Source organism: Lissotriton vulgaris, chromosome 4_1 (genome assembly GCF_964263255.1).
Source record: "Lissotriton vulgaris chromosome 4_1, aLisVul1.2, whole genome shotgun sequence".
In the NCBI taxonomy this organism is placed as follows: Eukaryota; Metazoa; Chordata; class Amphibia; order Caudata; family Salamandridae; genus Lissotriton; species Lissotriton vulgaris.
Window position 1 is genome coordinate 434,205,363 of NC_141691.1, and position 16,058 is coordinate 434,221,420.

At 42.6% G+C, this 16,058-nt stretch overlaps 1 protein-coding gene across 1 annotated transcript in view; it reads right to left on the reverse strand.

Annotated features, from left to right (window-relative positions):
• DIAPH2 (diaphanous related formin 2) overlaps nt 1-16,058 on the reverse strand; it is a 3,821,702-nt gene that overhangs the window by 1,643,539 nt on the left and 2,162,105 nt on the right. The window contains exon 21 of the mRNA XM_086964614.1: nt 8,847-9,086. Coding sequence (XP_086820740.1) covers nt 8,847-9,086 — 240 coding nt within the window. The remainder of the gene's footprint in view (nt 1-8,846; nt 9,087-16,058) is intronic.

Here is a 16,058-nt window from a genome sequence, read left to right on the forward strand (position 1 = left end):
AAGGGGACTTATCAATCCCTGCCAGAGTCCTTTACAAAAGTAAATTAATAAATAAACATTCGGATATTCCCTTTCCTAGCTCGGTTTCAAATGTTATCTCCGTGCTATTCACTTACCGGGAGTTTGGATTCAAAGGGATAGTACTGTAGGCATTTAGTTTGGGTCTTCTGCAGTTTGGTGCAAGTTGTTATGCAATGTCCGCATAGTGCTGTCATTTCATGAGACAAGCATAGTAGTGTGCAAACTTGCAGGCAAGTTGTGCACGGCTACCAATTACTGGCCTTAGCTTAGTTTCACAATTTCCGTTCAAGCCTCAAGTGGTCTGGACTACAAATTGTCAAAAGCTGTTTACGATTTACATTTCTTGCCACGAAATTCCCTAAATGTATGGTGGCATTCCTTGCCCATCCCCCTGAATTTGAGCATATGAACTGATGATGACCATTGATCTATCATGCAATCTTCCCAATGGCCTTGGGGCGTTTGCCTAATAGTAGGAAAGGTACAATTATTAGGCCAATATATAAGAAGGGCGATGCTACAGCAATTAGAATTATCGGTTAATCAGCCTATTAGATGTGGGGGGAGAAAGATTTTCAAAAGTGTTCTTATGCCTGATTAAGACATGGGTGGAAAAAAATAGCATTGTTCCAATTGAACAAATTCACACAACTTTCGATCATCGCTTTAGTTTTTGGGTACTGGCAAGGAAATCAATAGATTGAGGGGCAAAACTGATTTGTTGTTTTGTTGATTTCTGTGCCGCCTTCGATTTAGTGGACCGAAATTTATTGTGGGAAATATTGAGAAAGTTTTGAATCCACAAGGATCTTCTTTTACTCCTGTAAGAGCTACATAGTCAAAATTAGGCCCGGGTGATATTAGATAATGCCTTATCGAAGAAAATACAGATTAAGAACGGCCTGCGACAGGTTTGTTTTTTGGCTCTCCTATTATTCTCCATGTTTTAGGCCAATTTACCAAACACGTTAAAGGAAGCAAAAGGCATAGATGAACAGCAGTACAAAAGGGGGTGGTGATGGACGGAGCATCTGAATCAATCAAACACTCACAACCAGTCAAAAGATCTGGGTTTAATCCATCACCGTTCTTTAGCCCACTCTGCCACCCCAGTTCAGACATGGCTATATGCAAATCAGTCTGACCCTGTGCCTCATGGGAACAGTCCAGCCCGAACTGCCAAGCCATGTCTTCCCTGAACCGGAAACAAGCTTCCGAGGACCGGTTTCTGGCATTCCAGCCGTCTTCAGCCCGGCTTGAATCCAGAATCTGGGCAGGAGTAGAGCGGAACCCCGTCTCGACCGCGATGCGTCCTCCGGAGGCCCAGGACACATCGCGGTCGAGCCGCGCTTGGGAGATTGCCACAGGACGTTCTTATCAGGATCGACTTGCTGCCTTTCCCATCTCTCTACTCCTAACCAGATTGTTTTATGGCATTGGAGATATAGAGGAGTACATATTCAGAGAGAGATATACATGCGTCTGGTATTGCTTTCCCCTCAACCGTCCTGCAGTGACTAGTTACTTATTGGAGTTACGGAGGATCTTAGCTCTTTAAATAGATTGCTCTGGTTTATTGTAAACCCATCTCTTACTTCGCGGCAAGTTCCTTCATTGAGGTATCTCGCCATCACCTAAGTTCCATTTGAATCTTGGAAATCACTTGGATCATATTTGGATTATACTCATAAACATATATACCATCCTTGTGCACGTATCTGGTTCAACGAGACTTTCTGAATATACTATTACAACTACCCTTGAAGTCAGTTTCTTTAAAATAAGCCCTGAAGAAGTCCCTTGTGGGACGAAACGCATCGGCTGGTTGGTGCTTTACTTTGAAATAAAGAACTTTGAAACTCAAGAAAATACCATTGCTCACGATTTATTGTATAAAATATATTGTTTTGCTATATCTAGTGGTGCACCGTTGTTGTAAGTAATCCGAGATCTGTTATGGCTGCCTTGATAAGGGCCAATATCCGCAATTCTGCAAGCGAAGTACGCCTTTGTGTGTCCTGATCCGGATTGCTGACCGGATCAGGACACACCAAGGTGTACTTCGCTCGCAGGGTAGTGCATCACTCCAAATACTGGTGACATTCTAAATGATTTTCACTCTGTAGAGGGTAAAGCCCCAACTACCTACAAAAACTGTCACCTTGCTATCCACTCACCTTTAACCTGGACTCCAGTCAAACCTCTTTGCTACCAAAAAAGATGAGAATGCAGAAAGACAGAGTTCTAAGTTCAAGTCCAGGGAACATATTACACCATTCCTTTAGAGTCAATCCATGTTGTGGTACTTTGCAAAGTACAATGTGAGTTCCCTTTTGCTCCAGATCTAAATAGACACCTACATCCATTGAGGCACCATTACACTTACTGGTATTGACTAGAACCAAATGAGGGGCTCCCCTTCCTAGAAAAAGACTGACTGAGCACCAAGATGGACACCGCCCTGACAAGACTGCAAATGTGTGCATGCGTGTTTCTCACTCACACACATGGATCCTTTATGAGTGTATATTGTATGCCATCTACCGTGCCACAAACCACGCTGAGGTACCCCACAAGCAACATTATACTCCCTACAAACTAGCAGAATTAATCAAGGAATGGATGCAAAAGATTAGATTGTGATGCGTATGTGAAGCGAGAGTTGTAGCAGCCATTACAAAGTCAGACTAACACTAGACTTACAACATGTGTTTGTGCTTGTTGGTGTGCAGGACAGAGAAAAGTGTTAATTACAACGCAGCTGGATCTGAATCCTAGCAGGATCCAGCGCGTCAGGGGCTACACAAGGACAGGAAATGTAGGACTTATGGCACAATTACTGAAGTGACTTAACTTCAATTGCAGCCTAATAAATTAGCTACTTGCAGGATCAGATCTGAGGATAATACTCAAATCAGCTTTAATTGCAACTAATAGGTTTCCCACCGAGCTCTGCATGAGAAAAGGGATGCTGGCTCTCTGCTAATACCGCGCAGGATTTGAACTGCAATCCTTTGGCGAGAGTTTCCGCATCCTCTGCTCTAGAAGGTAAGAGTTTGTACATTTTCCAAGAGGCGGTACATTTATTCCTCAGTCGCCCCCCTTCAGTTTTCAGCAGCTCAACCCCCAGCAGATATTCCATTGCCTATAATGAAGAGCTGCGCCTCAGTAAACCGAGAGAGAAATATGCAGGCTGCCATCAGCAGAATAAATCTGGAACAAATGTAATATCCACGACAGAACATCTCCTTGGCTCTGCGTCCATCTCACATCGATCGGCGAGTAAATTAAGTAAGTGCACTCACCTGCCAATGTGCACTTAATGCTAACCAGTTAACATAGGGCATTTTATCACCTCCAGCCCATTTTAACGTCAATAAATTAGATTTCAGGAGCATTCTGGTTCAGTTACTCAATATGTGATGAGGCAGAGAACGCCGCTGAGAATTAGCAGGGACTTCCGGAGTCAGCTTCGTGTTCGAAGCTGGTAAAGGGCGTTTTGTAATGTCAAATGCGAAAGTGCGCCTGGATAATGTGTGCTGCTCCTCTTCCACTGTCGCCCTTCCAAAAGAAAGCTTCACCAGGTGAGCCAGGTGTGCTTTTTGGCCAGCATATTTCCATTACTAACGTCGCCGTTAACATAGCAGTCTCATGTCCCATTGCCGTAGCATTAGCACGTTGCATGCTGGGAACACCCATACTTGAAGTAGAAGATATCAGTACCACAAAGGTGAGTGAAAACATGGACTGGGCTATCTCACGTGACGTGGAGCCAACATTCCACTGTGCTGTTTCCTTTTCCACCACACGTTTATTTAACTCCTCTCGTGTTTCGAATAACAGTGCTCCCCTCTACACACACCTTCCTCTTTACCCTCATAAGAATCAAGGTCTTATCTTGAAAACCGAGTGCATGAATGCACTTAACATACTAAATGGGTGGATGGAATTCCCAGAACCAAACGAAATGGGAATATAGAGTAAGAAAGAGCTAGAGTGGCATACCAATGCCAGAAGGCGCTATACAAATGTTGCTAGTGTAAGGGGACACATATGGAAAATGTTGCGGGGCCACAACTGTGTGTGTCTTACCTGGAGCTATCTTTATATTTTGAAAGTAAATGTTTAAAGAGAATTGGAAGCGAATTTCTTCCAAAGCAAGTATGGAAACCTAGATTCTGCTGGGCCACCTGCATTTCCGTTGAAATTGGCAGCCATTATGTAGACTTAGGTATCATGTGCGTGAAGAATTTAAATGACGCTTTGCGTAAAAGTGCACGTGTTATTTGATCAGCCACTGACTGTGCGCAGCACCTGTGTCTTTTGCTTTAAATGACAAGTGTTTCCCTCAGCAAAGCTTGAATTTCCCCAAAGATTAAACACTCTTGAAAAGGGAAAACAGTATTTGATTTGAAAACCTTCAGCTCTTCCTCTTTAAAACAGCTATTACGACATGATAGTATTTCCCAGCAGATTCTTGTTATTTTATTTGAAGTTTCGCAGATCTTTTTTGCGGAATCCTTCGAGTCCACCTCCAGTGAAAGATGTCAGAACTGAACCGCGCGCACAAACTTTCATTTGACAGGCCCCTGACAGGAGGAAGACGATCACTGAAACACCGGATGAGGCTGTAAAATGCTTCTTTGAGATTACCCTTAACCCCTCCCGCTCCCTGCAGATCGCGTATTCACTTCAATGCAGTGCTTGAAATGGGAAAATAGAAGTGCAGGTACTCTGTAGCCGAGTACTTGCTTGTTTCTGAGAAGTGCCGGTACTCTCCAATTAAAAGTATTACGTCGGTCTTGAAAAGTGCCGGTACTCTCCCTCTCAAAATAAAAAAGTGCTGGTACTCCGTACCGGGCAGTACCGGCCTATTTAAAGCACTGCACAATGCCTATGGAAGCATTGTACAGGGAGGTATCACAAAAGACAATGGTATACAGTATAACATACCATGTACCTTGCATTGTAAATATACTGCAAGTCACCAAAGCCTTCTCTGCTCTCACAGAGATATGTGACTAGGCCACGTTTCTTTATACGGTCGTAGATTTCCAAGGTGATTTGCAATATCTTTTTATTGTGTGTCAGTGTTCCTTTTACTCTTTCTAATATAATATTCTCCTTTATCCCAAAAAGTTCACGTCCTATGTCTTTTGCTCTTTCATATGAAAAGGGACAGTATTGTAGCAGATATGTAGAATAAAATCAGAACTAAACACAACATTTTACACCATGCAATTTGTTGCACAAATATATTACAAGCAGGTTAGTTAAAATCACTTTCCACTAGCGTTATAAAAGCCAAAAGGCCTTGCTTTTATAATGTAAGAGCTGTGACAATCATTGTTTGTGAAGCCTGGTTAAAAAAATAGTAAAAGAAAGACGTTCCAAATACTGGATGAAAAGCAAACACATATCTTAAGGTATCTTGAAACTGAACATTGAATTCAAAATTTAAAATTTCCATATTTCACTCAGGAAAAACTGAAGAGATTTTGAAAAGCCTATTGCAAGTGACCCAGATTTAAAAATAATGAGCAGACTAGTTACAGGTACCTAAACAATATAGCAGCTCTCTGGGGAAGTATCAGAATTCAAAAGAAAGTATTTTCCATTCACTTTCCTCAAGACTGCAAACTGGAACAAATGCTCTAACTATTTGGTGATCTGCAGCAGTCTGTGAAGCGAATGTATGGGCCTCCAGGAGAAGAGAAATCTTTCCACTCACACTTCTGCCGAAACAGGTTGAATAGGTGAAGTCTTCCGCAGTGACACAAAAAGTAAAATCACTCATGTGGAGCTGAATGAAAAACAAAAAAGTAGTTCTGTTTTGTGATACGTGGAAGGACGCAACTGACCTAATCAATAGGCGGTAAGGAGGATACATTCCAGGGGAGAGCCAAAGACAAGAAGAGGAAAGAGAGCCATCAAGTAAGAAGGAAGGAAGCTGGATCTACAAGAAAGCCAACAAATGATGATCATTGGGTTGACCCAAACGCCGCTATAAGTGTTTCTATTGTACACAATAGATTTTGGATAACAGGGTGCTAAAAAGCTTTCTGTATGCGAGAACTAAAAAACCGGTGTAGCGTGTAATGTGTGGTACCATGGAGAGGGATTTCTGTTTTCATGTAATGAGCTCTAACCCTACAAAAATAAAAAAGAAACCTGCTATAAATATCTTCTGCCTACTAATGACTGTTGACTTCAACCTAAACTAGTCCTGAAGAGCTGAACGTTTGGCTGTCCCTTTCATTGTTTGAACAGAAGTAATCATATGATGTGACATGTTTGATAATGTAGGCAGGCTATAGTATGAGCCATTGTGACATCACAACTCAACTGTAATAACATTAACGTAGAGGAGCAAGGTAATTTCCTATTATAGGTCATTAGTCACAACTAGACTAACAGAAACAGGTGTGTACAGATACTGCTGGCTTCCATTTATAACACTGAATTATTAAGAATGAAGGGTTGTCGTACTGTGGGTGCAAACATATTACACATTTCAGTGTCCCTATTTGACCATCATCAACATTTGAAGATATGAGAAACAATTTACTGGGCAGTTCATATATCACAATGAAAACCCTTACTCAGCCAGCAAACAAAGACCACATATCAAAATATCACAGATAGTTAAATGCAAGATGTTGTTTTGTTTGCTGAAAGACCAAACCTATCGAGCTCCAGTTGATATGCTTTTTAATTAGGTTAAAGACATCACACAACAGTCCATTTTAATGCGACTGCTAAGATAAAGGAATGATTTGAGATAATCCACCCAGCAAACAAATTAAAATTATTTTCACTTACAGGCTGGTTTCACACATTTCTGACTCGCTGCTTTCACTGTTGCCAAGCCATGCGGGGAAAAGGCGACAGCAATTCAACTTGTGTGCCTTTTTCTCCAGATCAATACGTGTATTAACTAAAATAATTTGAGTGTTTAAAACTGATGGACGCACAGAAATGTCAGAGAGAAGACCTAGTTAGGTCTGAAAAGCTTTCAGCAGGTGCAGCACACACCTGCAGCACCTCCCTGTTGTGTAGATTGTCGCCCATGCCTGGGAGAAATATTGATCTGCAGTTCAATAGGCCAGGAAGTCTCTTTGCGGATGCTCAAATTGGAAAGGGAAAGAAATCAGTGTTTTCACATTGCTGTGAAGAAACTACCAAGTAAAGAGTTACCTCTAGGTGATAAAGGGTTTGACCCACATATACAATATGGCCTTTTATGGCCTTGCTGATGGTATACATTTATAGGTACTGGTAGCGCTTCAACAAGGTGAGTCAAGCAAGCGCTTAGGGAACTACATCGTAAACCATCTGCCAAGCACACTGTAACTTCAATTCATGTCAAAGGTAAACCAGATCTCTTGCAATAATTTTCAACACTGTTCTACACATTGAGTGTGTAGAACAGTGTTGCCTACTGGCGTGCTCCTTTAAATTAGGATAAAATACAAATGAATGTATGTGTTCCATGCTGAGCCCCAAGCTATAACATTTATACATTACTGCATTATTCATTGGTTAAAGCCTTTTAGTGACACACAACTCAGTTAATTAGTACATTAGTATCATGTACTAATTTCTAGTACAATGAACAGGTCTGTCTTGTTAATTATTCTTTCATCAACTAAGGAAGACTCGTCTACAACTTTTTCATACACCTCGGAATTTAGTGTAATAAGTACTGGGCTATAAACTAATTTGCCCAAGATCGTACAATATTTGGTCAATTGCCAAAGTCAAGATTAGAAACTTACATCAATATTTGCACTTGCTAAGTAGTGGGAAATGTCACTTTCAACCGGTGCAAATGCCCACCGTGATCTGGTTGATTATTAGAAATGTAATTTCACTGGCTGATCATATTGAAAGGTGGTATAAAATTGCCTGGTCATCTTTGTTAAAATGCTCGGTGACTGGTATAGTATCTGCAGCCTGGCTCGTGTGGTAAGAGACCACCCCTACAACAATTATCTTTGGCTTTTATGCACAACATAGGTATGGGGGCACCTTTCATTAGTCCCTATGGCACCCTTGCAACGCCATTGAATGTATGCATACCTACTATTGTAAAAGCAAAATATAAGTTAGACATCCCTATAAAATTAATATAATGTGCTGTGAAACCGGTTAGATGACTCTTAGCAAATCAATTTTAAGGCCATGAGCCCATACATTATTTCTTCTATTCTATGGTAATACAATAAATGCTTTAGAAATAGAATTATTGGTTCTGCTTGCTAGGTGTGAGCACGCTGACTGTAACTGAACCTGAATGCCTTATTTCAGATAGAAATGGGCATGTGGCCTCCGCGTGCCGCCTACAGTTTAAGCAAGTTAATCCGCGCGCCATTTATCTGTGTGTCTGAGAACACAGAGCTTTCAAATCAGAGCCAATCTCACGGGCTGTATTTAATATCGGTTTTGAAATCTGAAGATTCTTTTTTAATCAAAATTTTAAAAAAACGGAGCTTGCAAACTGATTCAGATTAACCACGTCTGACTGCATTTCCCACGTAAATAACCACATCCAGCAGGTTTAATTATGTAGAAGCTCTGGCTTTTCAATTCCCCTTTGCCTTTCATTTTACGGTGCCATTCATAATTATGTTGTGGAAAAATATTTTCTTTCTGAAATTGAACACGTTTTCGGCTTAGAGTACGAAATGACACTTCTGTATGTTTAATATTTTTTTCATAAACGCCACACAGTTCTGCAGCAGGGATACTTTTCATCACGTTGAAAATGACAGCACGGCCCTGTCGCGGTACTTATCAAGCACCCCGAATCCGTGTAGCCTTACCTTACATAGAAAGCTGATGTTGAACCCCAGGGACTGGGCATTGCGCGAGCCGGAGTTCATGTAATTTCCCACCAGCAGCACGAGCTCTATCAGTTTATTGAAGCTCTCGCTCCTCTTCAGTTCCTCACAGGCGAGCGTGACCGCCATGATGTCGGGCCGGATGTTGTTTACGTGCTCTTCAAACGTCAGCTTGAATAGGATGCCATGAAGCCGAGGCCGCAGCATTTTTATTGAACTCATCTGTGGTGGTAAAAAAAAAAAAAAACAATTGTGGAAATCGAATAAACGCATGAGCCCTATTTGTAGGCAACCTATATTTTACAGAAGGCTTAATCTGGCGTCATATGACATAGTTTCTTTTAAAGAAATGAGCATACCACACACAAATGTAACCTCTTATCAACTAGGTAGAAGTATGCTTACCTTGCTCGGGCACTGGACACATTTACAGCCAAATTTCAAGTAATCTACATTTAGGCACGTGACCACATGGCTTGGTAATATTTAGTAGTTCCGAAAGTCTTTGTATTTGGCTCCAATTAATGCATATGTATTTTTGGGAAATTCTTTTATCCATCACTTGTTATTTACACCAAACCGATTTGACATTGGCAAAACACTCTCTCTCAGGCTACAAGACTGAGATACTAAGAGGTAAACTAATTTGCAACGCATGAGACCATGTTAGTCAAAGGCAAGAATACAATGTAGTGCTACTGTTCTAACTTGGCCCTTCACATTTATCTGAATAGGTTTGGCAGCAGGAATCAAACTACATTTATTTTAATGGTGAGGGAGACAATTTACACCAGTGAGTGAGTAATTTCAACCTGATATTTACACCATCGGCCAGTGCAAAATGTCATTTTTTTTCAGTGCAAATGTCATCCAGGCACTGCCTGGTCACTGGAAATGTTATTATTGTGCCCTGGTGTTTTTGGTCAAATACTAGAGATATCGGGGTGTGTTAGCACCTTCCTTTAGCATACATATAGCTTCCCCAAGAATGACCTTCCTCTCGCTATAGATGCAAGCTGGCCCTGGTACTGTCTGCTTAAAACTGTAGGATGTATGAGTGGAGTTCAACTAATCAGTACAATACATCACTTGTAATCTGTATTAATCATGGGAGCAATAGTACCTGAAATCCATAACTGATTGAAGACTGACTGATGCTGATCAATTCTTTATGTAGCTTTGTTTGTAAATTTTCTGTTGGTATATATTTGGGTTAGTGCCAATGGGACTGTGGATATTCCAAGGAAAGGGACACGTAGCCATTGGGAATGTGTGAACATCCAAAACCTGTAACGTTATGAGTATGCACTGATATTTCTCATGGTGTTTCACATTCAAATTGTGTATATATATATATATATATATATATATATATATATATATATATATATATATATATATATATATATATATATATATATATATATATATATTTCCAGGGAAATCCAATGTAGGCGCTGCACAAGAATCGAACAGCAGACACGGACACGGACCCAAAAGTAGGTGCAAGGATATTTTATTCCACGGTGTTCAAAGTCGTCATGAAGCGTTTCGCGCTTCCACGAGCGCTTGATCACATGACACAGTTCTAACAGTACATTGGTTTAAATATTTTAAATCAAAGTGTCACATGTATACGCTTTCAATGGAAACAGAAGAGTTTTTGTAGATTTAAAGAAAAAAGCGCTACAAATACATTATCTAAGCGTTTCCACAATACATAAATAGACATATTGTATTCGTTCCATAGCTAAAAACATGTGCAAAATAGTAGTTCTGATAAATATTAATAAAAACCAAGTCCTGATAAAAAACGGTGAATAGTGCAAACAGTGTGTAACCATATACCAAATAAAGTGCATAATTTATAAATAATAAAAATTATAAAAATAGCAGCGCTACAACTTTTACTGTTATGGGCAGTAAATACCCCTTGCTTAGGCAATGGAGCCCTATTGCTCTAGAGACGTTTTTCTGCAAATAACAGTGTAAATACAGGGGTATTTAGTGTTTTTAGAACCTATGTGCAAAGACAAAGCAACCTAGGATGGAAATAGTTACAACAAAATCGAAATAGCGGTATGAATACCAGAGAGTGACCTACTTTGTTTTGCAGAATCTCTCTTGTTTCCTCTGATAACGGGAGTATGTGTTTAGAAGTCACGGTATGAATACCCAACATAGAGGGACGTAAACAAGGGCAAGGGTAGCTCACCTCTGGTACACTACAGTAACACTTTTTTTCAAAGAGGAATGTATACGACAGTCCATATTCAGGTTTTGACTGTTGTATTCTTATATCAACACAGTACAATCCATACATAATGCATATCAGAATAAAATTGAGCCAACAGGACCTCATAAAAGTGCCAATTAATAAAAACCTTTAAAATTGGTTATATAAAGGCTAAAAAGATGAAATCCATTGTTGAAATAAATATGCATGGTATAAATAGAAAATGTAAATAAATATACATCAAATGTTAGTTAATAAATATTTATCTAAAATGTACCGCTAAAAAAAGTATTAAATTCAAAGTGTTTTTCCCTGTTGGTATTGTTGTTATAACCATTTTCCCATTTTATAGTCAGTTACAGTCCAATGAACTTATTAAGGGAGGTGACCCATTATAAGCATGTGTATAAATCCTCCGTTATATTTAATCCAGAGGGGTGCTTAGTATTAAGATCAAGTATGTAACGGGTCTCTAGGCGACGCAATTTTTCCTCCCTATTACCCCCACGTCGACTTGCCGGGACACAATCTATCACAAAATATTTCAAATCTTGACTCTTGGAGTTGTGTTTCGTCTTGAAATGTAAATTGCTCGTAGATGTTGTAAAATCCTTTTGTGTACGGGGAGTTTTGTACTTCCCACGTAGAGCAAATTGCAAGGACAAGACAAGACGTATATGGCAAACTCCGTTTTGCACGTGAGTACTTTGTCTATTTTGTGTTCTTTTAAGTCGAATGGTGAGGTGTAACTGGTCTTATTCACTGCCTGCTGGCAAGCCAGCATGTGTCTGGAACCAGTTAGTAGATTCTAGAACTTCAGGACTGGTTTTGACCAATTCATCCTTCATAGATTGCCCTCTACAGAATGTAAACGAAGGCCTTTTGGGAAGACTTTTCCCTATTACAGGGTTACTTAGAACTAGAGGCCAGTTTTTCTGGATAATTGACTCTATCTTTTTATGCTGGGTGTTGTACTGCATAATAATTCTAAATTCTGTTTTGGCTTCTGGGCTGTTACCTGTGGGTGATATTGCATCTGACGCCCCATTTAGGAGAGCCATTCTGTCCTGATTTGTCTATAGCTGCATTGACGACATTCTCTGAGTAGCCTCTCTCCATAAATCTCATTTTGCTTTCCTGATGGGCCTTCCTCAAGTCCTCCTCCCTACTGTGTGTGCGCTTGAGTCTTAACATCTCCCCATAAGGGATACTGTTGATGAGATGTTTCACATGTGCACTACTGGCATGTAGGGTGGAGTTACCCGCAGTTGATTTGCGGTGGAGCTTAGTTTATATTCTGTCATGGTCAATGAAGACTTCTGTGTCCAGGAAGGTAATAGAGGTTTTGCTGATAGTGGCTGTAAATTGTAAATTTAAGTTGTTAGTATTAATCGCTGCCACAAACTCCTCAGCTGAATCTTGACTCCCCCTCCAGATCACAAATAAATCATCTATGTATCGTAACCAAGTTACCACATGTGTTTCCATAGATTCTGCGTGTTCAACCATGAGGACCAGCTCCTCCCACCAGCCCATATATATATGATGAAATTGGCATAAATAGGTAAAAATCAAGTGAGAACAATTACTTGAAAGCTACATGTATTCAGTAGGTGAGCACTGCCATTTAGTGAATTGTTGGAGTGAGGGGGTGTGACTGCAGTTTCTGATGTTCAAGGTCAGGAGGTTTCTAGGCTTGGTCGGGATTTTTGTCTGTCCTTTAATACTGATTCAGAAATTCTGATGGCAGCCAGGTGCAGAGATCTCACACTGCATTGTATTCATGTTTGGGCACTTCTGCTTGAGGCCAGCCCAGGTGTATCATCGTGCGAGAATGGCTTTGTCTGGAGCGCAGCCTGAGTAGTACATTTAAAAAAGACCTAACCCAAACTGGTTATGAAGTATGAGATTATGTCTTCACAGGTCCTGTTTAGAAATATGAACAAAAGTGGGATCCAAAATATGTATAAAGTGGGGTGAGTGATCTTCGGATTGCTCTGTGAGTTTCCTGCTGAGAACAGCCCGAAGACTTCTCCAAATCTATTCTGTGTGGACATTCGCTTTGGGCTCCAAGGTGGTGCTGCCACTGTCAGTACAAGAAGGAAAGAAAATGTGCTTCTGCTAAGTAGGGCATGGACAGCCTAGGAGGCAACACACTTTAAAGAAGTTGTGCCGTAATACCCAGACCTGTTGTGCTGTAAATCACCAATCCACTCTAGTGATGAGGAGAGACTGCTGTAGATGGAAAGGGCTGCACCCTTTACATCACCTGATCTACAAGTCTATTGTACAGTTACTACAAGGCTTCATTTGTGAGCGAGCAAAGGACTGGGATGTGCTCCACGAATATCAGGCATGAGGACCGTGAGACTTTCTGCCCAAGCTAAACCTGGGGTAAGAACTATTGCATTGGTTGTGCATCTAAACCCCTGGGGTTAACAGTGACCTAATCTGCACCGATGCCTAATACACACATCTGCCACAGAATAATGGGGGGAGTGGTGTAGATGCTAAGCCCAGTAATTGGGGAGAGAATACTGTAAGAGGTGTGGGTGAGTGTAGCACTTACTGAGACCGCAGCAAGGGATACATCCAATTCACTACTCTTATTGAATTGTGTAGTATTTATTTCTGCATTGTGACTAAAGTGCTTGCTTAAAAAAAAAAACAGACAAGCACTAAGTGGGGACATTCAGTAATTGTGTCTGTTGGTTGAATGTTGAGTTCTGAGAAGCCTGTGAATACTCTCCCTCTTTACTCTCAGTAAAGTGTGAAAAAGGCTTTACTTGTCCTAATTTGCACAGCCATAGTAGTAAGGAACCCAGGTCATTATAGGGTGATTTTAACATAGTTTATCAAGCCAATGTAGGAGCAGAGTACGAGTAAGAAACATGGGAGTATTCTTTTACCCCAGTATGCAAGTGTCTCCACGCATCAACTAGATGGACAGCTGCACCGGTTACCTAACGTGTATGATTAACTCATATCAAAATCTAACTGAGTAGTAAAAACTTACCAAATAATATAATCGCCCCAACTATATCTGTCTAAAAGCGCACATAAGAAGAATGGATCATAAAGGTTGGGTCTATATATGTTTAGGATATTTAACACTCTTTGAGAGAATGAGCCTGTTAAAGAACTGGTCAGACATGGGGGGCGGAGCTAGCCGGCGTCGATGGCGGACGCGTGAGCCCTCGGCTCCTCGCAAAGCTCCAGAATTATCCTGCTTGACTATCCTTGATGAGCTCGAATTGGCTATAGCTTGCCAGGAACCATCTGCTGGCACCCCGGGCAGTGTTCGAAGATCTTTTTGGCCGGCTGAGGAGCGGGAATTCCTGTACATCCCGGGGCATTGTGCCTGGTGGCGCGCCTGTGGCGGACTAGGCCGAAAGCAGCGGGCTATCCTGGAGAAGAGGCCGGGCGACTCTGGCGGCTGTCGTACACCGTGCAAGCCGAGGCGCGATTGGAACGGACTCTGGATTGCGAAGTCCTCCGCCTTCTACCCTACACTGCCACGGTGGGACAGGGGACTCGAGAAGCGGCGGAGCGGTGGAGCACCGAAACTGAGGCACCGCGCCACGTGGCGTAGCAACCTGGCTCACTTGCACAGATCGCATGAGGCTCTGCCGTCTCCCCTTATTCTGCGGAGGGACTGATTATCTGGGACAGCTGGAAAGGACCTGTCCCTACCTGGCACTGGGCCGTTCTGGAACCAGCGGACTAAGAAGTGCTGCCCGCCACTGACGCCGCCATTTTCTACACATCGGATACCTGACCGCTGGCGCCGAGGTATCGAGGACCGGAGTGGACACCTGTTCGGCCTGCGCGGCGAGCTTCTTGGCTCGGTGCTGACACGCATCGTAAATAACATGGGGAAGAACGATGCGACCCAGGGGAAGATCTCCTTTGAACGGCGCCGTCTGAAAGGATCAGAGGTTCCGGCACCGGACACGTCGCCGAAGGGTGCGGCAGCAGCGCCGACCCAGGCTCCGACGGAGCTCCGGGACATGTTGGCAGCCATGGAGAAAGGCATACAGGAGAGTATTGCGACGGTGGGCAACAAGATAGACGCTCTGTCGTACCGCATGGACCGTATGGCAGAGCGGGTGGACAAACATGCGGAGCGCCTTGACATGGCGGAGCGCCGGCTCACTGAGGCCGAAGAAGCCCAGATGGAATGGGACAAGGAGCGCAAGCAATTCGACAGACTCCTGACAGTCATCAGGGACAAGACAGAGGACCTGGAGGCACGTTCTCGCAGATCCAACCTCCGTATCACAGGCGTGGCGGAATCCACGCAAACGGGGAAAATGGAACTATATGTGGAGAAACTCCTGAAAACACTCCTGGGGGAGGAAGTCTTTTCCCCCATGTTCATCGTGGAACGCGCCCACCGCACACTGGGCCCGCAGCCCCAGCCTGGCTTGCCACCTCGCCCCATAATCGCGAAACTGCTCAACTATCGCGACCGGGACACTGCTCTGAGAGTGGCGAGAGAGAAGGGCAAACTCCAACATGAGGGCATGAACATCTCCCTCTACCCGGACTTCACCGCCAAGGTGCAGGAGGAACGGCGGCAATTCGCGCCATATAAGAAGCAGCTCAGAACACTAGGCCTGGACTATGCCATGATGTATCCGGCCAAACTTCGAATCAATACTGGTGGGAAATCGTACTACTTCACGGACCCGAAAGAACTGCATAAGTCCCTTAAGACCTGGTCACGGGAAAGGAAGGAGAACCGGAGTGGCCGGGAGGACGAGGAGGAGGTATCTATGGAGGAACAGGACTAAATGGCGGCTGAAGAGGGGATTGATCCTCTACACACTGGTCGGATCACGGACCCGGACAATATGGGCGCCCCGGCCTTGCAATGGCACCTGATCCACGATTTTGGGACGGACAACTTGGTTACCCTATGGTGCTGGTAAGGGGGTGTGTGCTTCGTGGCAGTA